Raw genomic sequence first — 10,674 nt, forward strand, 5'->3', positions numbered from 1 at the left:
TTTTGGACTCATTAACCCTATTTTACTAAGAGTTAATTATATTCACATCCCTAAGATTTAGTATAAATACATTAAATCATCATTAGTTTCAAATTCTATCGATTAGCACGTATATAAATGTATTTCATATATAAAATTTATTTTTTAGAGAATTATTAATTAGACCTCCTTAAAATCTCTCTAAAAATAAACTTTATAAACAAAATAAATTTATAAAGGTACTAAATGGATGTTTGGTAAATCAACTTAATAGCTTAAAATGACTTAATAACTTAATTTAAGTCATTAAGTAAATTAAATATATTTGTTAAAATAACTTAATGGTATGACTTAAAGTCAAAAACAACTTTAAGTAATAAGTAAAAATAATTAACTTATTCTAAAGTTTAAATCTTCATTTTATCCTTTTAACTTCATTTGTATTAATTACCTCCACGATCTACTTTGTTACTTCATGACCTTCAGTATTACTTAAACTCTTTTGCCTTAATTTTAATTTATGATAATAAATATATCAATTTGATAATTTAAAATATATTTTAAGTTAATTTTATCAAATAACTTTAATATTTAAAGAAAAAAATTAAGTAATAAGTTTTAAATTAATAATTTAAGTATAATTTAACTTAATATCAACTTAAGTCATTAAGTAATAAATATAAATTTTTACCAAAACACCCCTTAAGTGACGAAATTTAAAACTAATAATAGTTATACATCTTTACACCCAATCTTAGGAGGTCTCAGTAAAATCAACTCTCCAATTAAATAAGACTAACTAATCAATCTTGATTAGTGGGATTTTCAAAAATCATTTTATGATGTTAATGGTATGTTCTTGGGAAAATGAGTTCGTGATTCAAAGACTTCAACACATATCTACTAGTGTTTTGATCTAAGATTTCAATTTTTCCATGTTTCAGCAGTAGCATATTGTTCCATGGAGCTAAGGTCCAAAATATGGAAGAAACAAGTGTTTCACAACTCTACCACACAGTCAATTCTGTTTCTGTTCCACTTAATCCCTATTTCATGGCCACATATCTTTCCGGTTAAGGACTGGGAAATCTTTCTCCTGTTACATGAATCCAATTTTCATTTCATCTGAGAAAAGCCATCTTTTTCTCAACAATGTCTTTGTCATTTGATCCAATAGCCTTGCGTTAGATAGGAACAGATTTGATAAATACTGATAACTCTCTGATGGAGTATTAGAACAGAAAGATCCATTAGATAATAAACTATTGGTTCTAAGCCATCTCTGGACTCTACATGTCTTTAACGACATAATTAATTATAATTTTATATTAAATTAAAAATATTTATCCATTATAGAAGAAAAAAATTCAAAATGAACAATGACATTTGGTAAAGGGCAAATATAAAAATATATATATAATAAATTTTATGAAAACACATATCAAGTTAATTATAGGATTACATTCACCGAGATAATACTATTAAACTCATTTACTAAGGCAAATATCAATACTATATATTATTCTTCATTGGATCAATTAGGCAGAGCTAGCTAACTCCACTTCTCACGAACCCCACACCAGCTTCTGTCCCCTAAAAAATGTCTAGGTTGGGTCATTGGGCTAATATCATTGTTTTACCTTATCAAATTTGTATTCTAAACCGTTATAAGTATATAATGAATTTTAAAACCATAAAATAGATCATTGGCTACAAATTTGACATAAATGTTTTATCCTTATATCATGGAGATTTTGGTGACTCGAAGATGAAGGGCATATCAGGAATTTCACCACCTCTGGGTGGCCAAATTTTAGCTTAAAACCTATAAAAAGAGCACCGACGAATGCCATTGTTATCAGGCAGTGATATTGTCTAGATTTCCCAAAGTACCCCTGAGAAAAAGCGAATATGCCGCTGAAAATGGTGGACGCCACTGTGTCGACGTTCGAGGGCGTGCTGGAGAAGTTCAGATCGGAAGCGCCGAAGAACAAGGCCAATCTCATCCTCTTCTTGGCCGATAAAGACCCTTCCACTTCTCTCAGCTGGTGCCCTGGTATTTTTTTTTTTTTTTTTCCTTTTTTTCTGTTTATGCAGTAATTATAGGTGCTAATGATTTACCCATGCTGGAATTTTTGTTAATTTTCCTTCTTTTTTTGTATTTTTTTTTTTTTTTTTTTTTGGTGATGGGCATTTTTGTTTTGTGTTCCCTAATGGGTATTTGTTGTTTGGGTTTTAGTCCTTTTTTTAGGTGATCATTTTTCATAAAAATCAGAAATTTATCCATGCTTGCATTTTTGTTAGTTTTCATTTTTCTGTAATGGGTATTTTTTATTTTGTGTGTTCTTTGATGGGTTCTTTTTGTTTGGATTTTATTCAATGTTTTCCAGTTTTTCAGTTGAAAATTTTATGAATATTAGAAATTTACCCATGATAAGATCTTATAAATTTTCTGTGTTCTTTAACTGATGTTTATTTTTTAGTTTTTTTTTTTTCATTTGGAACATTTTTCTTTTTAAAAATTAATAATCTACCCATGATCAAACTTTTAAAATTTCTATGGGTGTTTTTTTTCTGGATTTTAGTCTTTTCTAGAGAATGTTACAAATTGAATTTTAATAACTTTTTATTAATTCAATTTTAAAGGGTTTTTTTTTTTATTTTAGTCCATATTTGATTCATTTTTTAGCTGATACCCCATATTTTTCAGATGTATGTCAAGTTGAATGTGTATTTATTTTTGTATTTATAAAGACTAACTTAGATTGAATTTTGATTAGCCCTTTACTATGTTTATTTTGGATTGTGGTAATAAGATTTGATCAATTAGTAGTTGATGAAATTTCTCATAGGAGTTTTAACATTTTTCAATACTTTCTTAGTAATGTCTTTTGCTAATGTATAGTGCAGTTGAATCATGAATGGAGTATTGTTGTTCGTACTTTAGTGGTTGGATAGGTTAGTGTATATGGTTTGCTTTGAAGTTCTGCTGCTGCAGAATGCATTTTGTATTGTTGAATGGATGTTAACAGGATTGAATAGATGGAACAGTGAATAGCAAGTAGTCTTTCATGTGATTGACTATTATGCATTGGGAAGAATGTCTTGTATTTGGATGTTGTATGGTTGCAATACTTGGCTCATTTTCATATTTTTGGTAAAGAAACTTTGTGGTGGAAAGCATCTTGTATTGTTCAATGCCTGTTAAAGAGTCTGGAATAAGATTGAATAGTAATGACAAGGTGGCCTTTCATGTAATCGACTGTTATGAATTGGGAAAAATGTTGTATTCCTATGTTGTGCGCTTCAAATACTTGTATTATTTTCATATTTTTGCCTTAGAAATTTTGAGGTGGAAAGCATTTTGTATTGTTCAATGGCTGTTAAAGAGTATGGAATAGATGGAATAGTAAAGTAGCCTTTCATGTAATAAACTGTTATGCATTGGGAAGAATGTCGTATTCCTGTGTTGTGTGTTTGAAATACTTGTGTTATTTTTGTATTTTTGGTAAAGAAATTTTGAGATGGGAAGCATTTTATCTTTGTAATTTTTTCTCATGGGTGAAAACTTTATAGAGGGAAGTTCTATGTCTTTATTCGATTTTGTAGATTGGTTGGGATCTAGCTAAGATGGGGAGAGTTGTCTTTTGTGCCTTCTCTCTTTTGGGTTGTGCCATTGGCACCCGTTGTATACAACCTATGTACTTCGGTGCACCTTTTTTGGCACTTTTTATAAATTTCTTTCCATCTTCCTATCAAAAAAAAATATATATTGTTCAATGGGTGTTAAGGGTATCAAATAGATGGAACAGTGAGGACTAAATAGCAATGTATTGGGAAGAATGTCGTATTCTTATGTCATGTGCTTGAAATGTATTATTATTTTCATATTTTTGGTAAACACATTTTGAGGTGGAAAGCATTTTGTTCTATTGAATGGATGTTAAGAGTATCAAATAGATGAAACAGCAAGTAGTTAGTAGTCTTTCATGGAATTGACTACTATGCATTGGGAAGAATGCATATTATATGTTGTTTGCTTGAAATACTTGTATTATTTTTGTATTTATGGTAAAGAAACATCAAGGTGGAAAGCATTTTGTATTGTTTTCAATGGGTGTTTAGAGTGTATCAAATAGATGGAATATCAAGTTCTTAGTAGCCTTTCTTGTGATTGACTCATGCATTTTGAAGAATGTCGTATTCGTATCTTGTGTTTGGTATTCCTGAATGGATTGTTCTTCTTTTTGTTCTTTGGTTAATAAATTTTAGTTTACAGGTTAATATCCATGATTTACATGAGTCCTATGCACCTATTGACTAATGGGGCATTTCTGTATTGTTCAATTGTGGCTAGAACATTTCATTTGGTTGACTCTTATGCATTGGGAAGAATACTATCTTGTTCACTTATTGCATACTTGAAATACTTGATGGGGCATTCTTATTTTCTCATTTTGGTGAAGAAAACTTATTCATTTTGTGGTGGAAAGATTCATATGTATGGTGTACTTTCAAGTTTTATTGATATATTGAGCATTGTGTAGTGTTTTATATCTGATTTTTACAATGAAAATACACGAAACCCAGGTCTAGCTGCATTTTGCTTCCAAATTCTCCATTTATTAGTTGCAATCTGTTCCATCTTATGGCTTCAAAAACTTTGGAAGCTTTGTTTGTGCTGTTTTTGTTAAATGAGTTTTTTGTTTTTCAAAATAGAAAACAGTTAAAAGTTTTGTAACTTAGAGAACACCTGTTTGACAAGCTTTCATGAAAAATAAGTTTAGAATACTGTTTTTTATACTTGAGTTTCCCAACAGAATTTTGCTCAAAGCATTCGAAATCTGTTTTCAAGAACTCCTTTCTGAGAATTGTTTTGTAAAACATGGAAAGAAGTTCTTGGTGTTAACCATGCCTAATCACATGGTTGGATAACCTCTGCAATATGCTATTTCACTGGCTTTGGCTTCTTCCCTCAGACTGTGTGAGAGCTGAACCTGTGATCTACAAAAAGCTTGAAGAATCTTCAGATGATATCGCCCTTCTGAGAGCTTATGTTGGAGACAGACCCACATGGAGGGACCGCAAGCACCCATGGAGAGTCGACTCAAGGTTCAAGCTCACCGGTGTTCCAACACTTGTCTACTGGGAGAACGATGGAGTCAAAGGTCGGCTTGAAGACCATGAAGCCCACCTTGAGCACAAGATCGATGCTCTTGTTTCTGGAAAATGAGTTCTTTGCCATTGAGCACTGATATGCAGTTCAGTAGAAGCTAATCTGCCCAGATTGAGGCTATATTTAATAAATGTCCCATCTTTCATGAATTGTTTGTGGGTGTTTCTATATCTTTCATCAAAATCCAAAGCATCGATGAGACTGGAAATATGTTATATAACATGGGATATGATAAATGATGAAACCCAAATGGGGATTTGGAGATAACAAAATAAGCATATTGCTAAGATTTATTCTCTATTCACAAATTTCTGATATCATGCACAAAGAATCTACCTTGATATAGTGAAAGAGAGAACATTCATAATGTGAATGATTGGATTTACTACCAAAGGAAAGGGGACTGAGCCCATTTTCATTATTTAAAAGGCTACAAGTTCTAATAAAAGGATTTACAAATTACAACTACTGTCTGCAAGCAAAGCTATTGATCACAATAATTAAGCCAAATAACATGTGAACTATGCATCTTATGTACGGTTACAAAATTTATTCTACTGTTGCTGCTATTGTATGGACCCATCTGCATTTCATAAATCAGAAAAATATGTTTAGTATTAATACAAACAGAATGAATTTCTAATTGTTTTTAGTATACATGGGTGCATATAGGGAGGGAGAGAGAGAGAGAGAGAGAGAGGTGAGGGCGAGAGGGAGGAAGAAGGAAATTGAGGGGAAGGGGGAGGGAGAGAGAGAGAGGGAGGGAAAATATTAGATTTGGCCACATATACCAGTAGAAAACAAATAAGTGCCTGTTGGATTCTTACCTATATACATCAAAATTGATGACCAAGCATGTTAAATAACACCAAATATATAACTTCAAAATTGAGCCTTGGAGAGTTTGGGAGTCATTTTCAAAGTAATATCACCATAAGGTTCTTCTTGTTGTACATCAACCAGTCCATAATTCTTCAAGACCTGCAATTACCCATGAACAACCTCTATCAAAACGCCGAAAAAACATCCCTTACACAACTTTTACAGCATCCCAACATGAAGATTTCAGAATGAAGCAAACTCTAGCATACAGAGCCAGGATTCAAAAGTTCACTGGATGACTGGATGATTTTTATTCAACTGGCAAGACAATATAGGCTTACCATGCAAATCATTTATCCAAAGTAGATAATGTACTTCATAAGAAACTCACCAGTGTCTCAAAGAACATCCTTGCAGCTATCTTTCTTGTTTTGCCTTCTAAGATCTTGTTCAACTGAGCTCCCTAGATGGGTCTTCTGATATTGGATTTATAGGAGAGTGATTTTGTAAATATTGAGCCACAGCCCTGCATGAACACAACATACAACACATAACTGTTCAGTAAAGGCATTACAATACCATTAACAAAGGAATATTTTGCAAGCACAAAATAGAAGTGCTACCTGGTTCTTATAGACAATGTGCTGACATCTTGAGTTCCTGGGGATCCTCCTATAAGAACATATATGTTATCCATAAATAACTAGAGATCGATATAATGTAAGAGTCTATTATTATCATCACATTCTCCTTAAGAAATCATACAGACCACATATCAGAAATTAAACAGATTTTTCAGCTTACCAGTTGGTGTCATGTCATCTGCTTCAAGAAAATTTAGCTCCTGCAATAATATAAGTCACTAGTTAGAAGAAAAGGCACTTAGATTGTCAGTTCCCTGGTGATCATTGAGTATGATACTGTGCCTCAAGACTAATCATCTGAGGTGGTGAGGCATGTACCTGATTTTTAATTCCTAAAGAGTTTCAGCCTCGGCTCGAGGCTGTGACCGAGGAACATGCTCACCCACCAAAGCAACAATAGGAATAAGGATACACAAGCAAGATAGTTCTCAACAAGAAAACTTTGGAAAGGTTGGATAATCACACAGAAAGACTTACTTCAGCAGAATTCACCAGCTCAGGAATATCTGAAAGACCAGTGTTCTCTACACCTAATCGCTCCTCCATGAATGTCGCTGGTGTTTCCAGATCAGAGCCAAAGTACCAGCAGACATTGAAAAGTCCGGTGTAGGCAAAGATCTAGTTCCAAAATCTGTTCCCACCATAGGATCCAATTCTGAACCTTTATCACCAGTTGATATGGGAGTGAAGTCGCCTCTGATGGATGAAGAAGGAAATCTAGTAGGAGAATGAATTAATCTGGTTGGAGAAGGCATGATTTCAGGTAAAATATGCTGCCAGCATTGCCTTCATGATCACGAGATGTTCAATTTCAATATCAAGGTCAGGCATGGATGCAGGGGATTGTACCCAGGCTCTGGAATAGCCTCCTCAGGCATGGCATCAGGAGACGGTGCAACCTCAGGCCTGGAAAAGCTTCTTCAGGCATGGGAGCAGGAGATCGTGCAACTGAAGGCTCTGGAAAAGCCTCTCAGGCATGGAGCAGAATTGTGCAACCGAAGGCTCTGGAAAAGCTTGCTCTGTGATAGCTAAATGGGGTTTCAATGAGATGACGTCTTCCCTGAAAGTATTATGAAGATCTTCACACATCCTGCATATCACACATTTTATGATCAGCTGACTAACCCCAAGAGCATCTTAGCACAGGGAAAAACCTACTCACCACTTACTGAAGGCTCAAAAAGACATTCTCCTTTCTTGACTTGATATTGATTTTCCAAATATCCAAAGCAGAGCAAGGGAGTCTCTTCTTCTTCCGCAGCAGGCCACTGGAATCTTCAAGTGCCTTCTTCATAAGCCTGTAACATACATATCATGATATCAGTAATTTCTTAACGAAGAACAGGAACTCACTGTAATCTTGAGGCCATCCATACTTGTTAGGCAACACAAGGGACACATCAAATAACTGTTTCTCTTCCTTGATTTTTGCTTTTGGCTTCTCAACAGGTGGAGTAGATCCAATTGCCAGTGCGGGTGACACATGCCCTGAAACATGAGAAAGCAAATCAAACAAGGGCAAAATGGAGTTGGCCCTGAAGGTGCATGCACCATTCCATATAGCCAGAGATGAAATAAGGCACCCACCGAATGAAATGTGGGAATCAAAAATCTCAGGAGCCTCCTGTGAAACAGCAGAAGCTGGTGGTTCTGAACGTTGTTGAAATGGAAGAGACTGCTCTCCAGAATATAAGATATCTGGCATGTTTGGAGAAAGGATTTCTTTCTCATTCAACATCTGGTCTAGAGATCTGTCTAGCTCAGTTGTATCATTTCCATGTTCTGGCCACACTGGAAGCCTTTCCGATTGTAAATCATGAACAGCATCACGCATAACTTCCATTTCCGGAACCTCTTGGGGTACAGTTTCTTCATTGAACATTTCATTCAATTGTTCCATCTGATGACTAGAACCAGGATCTTGAAAGCCCGCATTACCACCCACTGGAAGGTTTTCTGAGTGTAAATCATGGATAGCATCACGCATGACTTCTATTTCTGGTAGATCATGGGAAATTATCTTCATTAAGCCTCTCATTTGATTGTCCCATTATGTCACTTAGACCAGGATCCTGAAAATCTGCCCTACCTTCCACTGGAGACGGATGGACAACACTAATTACAAAATAAGATGAAAATTAATTTCTTAAAACATAAAAGTACCAAAGAACTTTCAGTTGCAACAATACACATACTCTTCATCCATTGGTCTGACCCCTGAATCGGGAATTTCTTCATGATTTGATAAATCCATCATCACATCCTAAGCAAAAAAAAATTAAGTTACGCGATATTGCAACGGCAATACTTCAAATGTGACAACTCCAAGAATCAACCGTCAAACAACACAATGATAGAGCATTTTGGTTCAAAAGAGAAGGGAATAAAATATTAACCTCATCAAAAGTGATAGCAATATAAGGATCCCTCCCAATTGGAATTTGATCTGTATAAAAAAATAAAAAAGATAGTTCAGACAATTATCATGAGAAAAGATGGTGTGCAAAAGAAATGAAATAGTTTGAATTCTAACAGTAAACCAATATTACAACCTGTCAGTGTTATCTCCTCCTGGGCCCTGAGATGCATGTCTAGAGCCCTGGAAATCAAAATTCACATATTATTTACAGATTTAAAAATAGAAGAATATAAAATGAAAAGATAGTCTGGGTCTCCAAAATTTTACCCTTCAACATAAAAGTCAGCATCCAAATCTAAGGCATCAAGTTCAAATGTATCTGGCAAAGTGATAGAGTGAAATGGTGCATGCGATGCATCTTCTGGCAGATTAACTTCTATAGAAGAAAACGCCTTCCTTATCCCAATCAGGACAATATTGCAATCTTGGTATAAATAATCAACTTTCTTTGAATATATCCGCACAACACCCAACAGAAGATGGCCTGACATTCTGAGTGCAATGGGGACTTCTGGAAACATGATACGCTCTAGATGTATTGAGAGAGGGAGAAAAGATTGTTAACACAAGGATGAGAAATGCATTCAGAGAAAAAAAGACTATTAACAACGTAATAAAAAACATCTGTTGCTTTCAACATGGAATTTCCTAAGAGATAAGCACAGGAAACAAGAGTGAGAACAAAGACCAACGGATTATGTTGAGTTAAAAAGTGAGAAGAGTAGGATGCGAAACAGAAACTGTACTCCTGCTCCTCCAGTTAACTCAAAAAGCATCAAGCAGGGATTTCAACGTAATGTCTCCAACACAAGTACTTTTCTTTTTGTAAGATCTCCAACACAAGTACATCTCAATCAATAACCAACCAATTCACCTAAATTATTGACCTGCTAGCTAGGAATACACTGTCAGGGTATGATTGTACATGCCATGTCAAATAAATTACCCAACTGTGTTTAGCATTCTTCTGTCTGAGCACATTCATCACCAAATATGAAACCACTGAAAAAAAAATGGTATCCATCACAGCAACTAATGATAGAACTTTAAAATTGTGCTGCTTCATGAAATCCTAAGACCAAACACATCCCATAAGCTGTGACAATAGTTTCAACTTTTTTTAAAGAACCCATCGTGATGATGGAATTGTAACTTTCAGTGGTCCATAGACAACCAAAAGACCCTTCAAGATTTCCATACAGCATTTCTCTATATCTTTCAAACATCAGGATCATCTAAAAGGCTAATGGATGTAATTAAAGAGTATCAACCAATTAAAACAACTGGTTTTATCACTCAACCTGATTTAGATTTCATGCCAAGCACAGAAAATTACCACAGAGCAACCAGTTTTTTTTCCCATAATCTCTCATGATTTTGCACCATTACTCCATTCAATGATTTAAAAAACCAAGTAAATAAACACAAAGTGATTACTTTTCCACCCTTATAAGCACTAAGATTCATCCATAGAAACAACCATTTATATTCAAATCTTAAAGAAACCAAAATATGATCCATTTAGGATTTGTATGTCTTGCAACCACAGACAGAACTCCATGAAATCCCTATGTTGCAAAAATAATGCCTTCCATCCAATAATCCCCAGGTAACCGGTTTTGAAATGTTTTAAA

At 34.4% G+C, this 10,674-nt stretch overlaps 2 protein-coding genes, 1 long non-coding RNA gene and 1 pseudogene across 3 annotated transcripts; 1 reads left to right on the forward strand and 3 right to left on the reverse strand.

The window, feature by feature from the left end:
* Positions 1-1,824: 1,824 nt before the first annotated feature.
* LOC117928801 (thioredoxin-like protein Clot) lies at positions 1,825-5,330 on the forward strand. The gene is made up of 2 exons (XM_034848817.1): positions 1,825-2,035; positions 4,959-5,330. Exons 1-2 carry the CDS (start codon positions 1,891-1,893, stop codon positions 5,210-5,212), a joined length of 399 nt encoding a protein of 132 aa, XP_034704708.1. The 5' UTR covers positions 1,825-1,890; the 3' UTR covers positions 5,213-5,330.
* A 206-nt stretch (positions 5,331-5,536) lies between these two features.
* LOC117928802 lies at positions 5,537-6,431 on the reverse strand. The gene is made up of 3 exons (XR_004653663.1): positions 6,369-6,431; positions 5,983-6,136; positions 5,537-5,738 (listed from the first exon to the last, which is right to left on the reverse strand). It is a non-coding gene; the product is annotated as an uncharacterized LOC117928802 (long non-coding RNA).
* A 2-nt stretch (positions 6,432-6,433) lies between these two features.
* Positions 6,434-7,191, reverse strand: LOC117927749 (sister chromatid cohesion 1 protein 3-like; the record flags this gene model as incomplete). Its single annotated transcript, XM_034847409.1, has 4 exons — positions 7,099-7,191; positions 6,782-6,821; positions 6,601-6,649; positions 6,434-6,503 (listed from the first exon to the last, which is right to left on the reverse strand). Coding segments are annotated over exons 1-4 (228 nt in total), but the record flags the coding sequence as incomplete, so codon positions are not given.
* Positions 7,192-7,521: 330 nt separating this feature from the next.
* On the reverse strand, positions 7,522-9,588 carry LOC117927751 (annotated as a pseudogene).
* Between the last annotated feature and the right edge of the window lie 1,086 nt (positions 9,589-10,674).

Source organism: Vitis riparia, chromosome 13, assembly GCF_004353265.1.
Source record: "Vitis riparia cultivar Riparia Gloire de Montpellier isolate 1030 chromosome 13, EGFV_Vit.rip_1.0, whole genome shotgun sequence".
NCBI classification, from domain to species: Eukaryota; Viridiplantae; Streptophyta; class Magnoliopsida; order Vitales; family Vitaceae; genus Vitis; species Vitis riparia.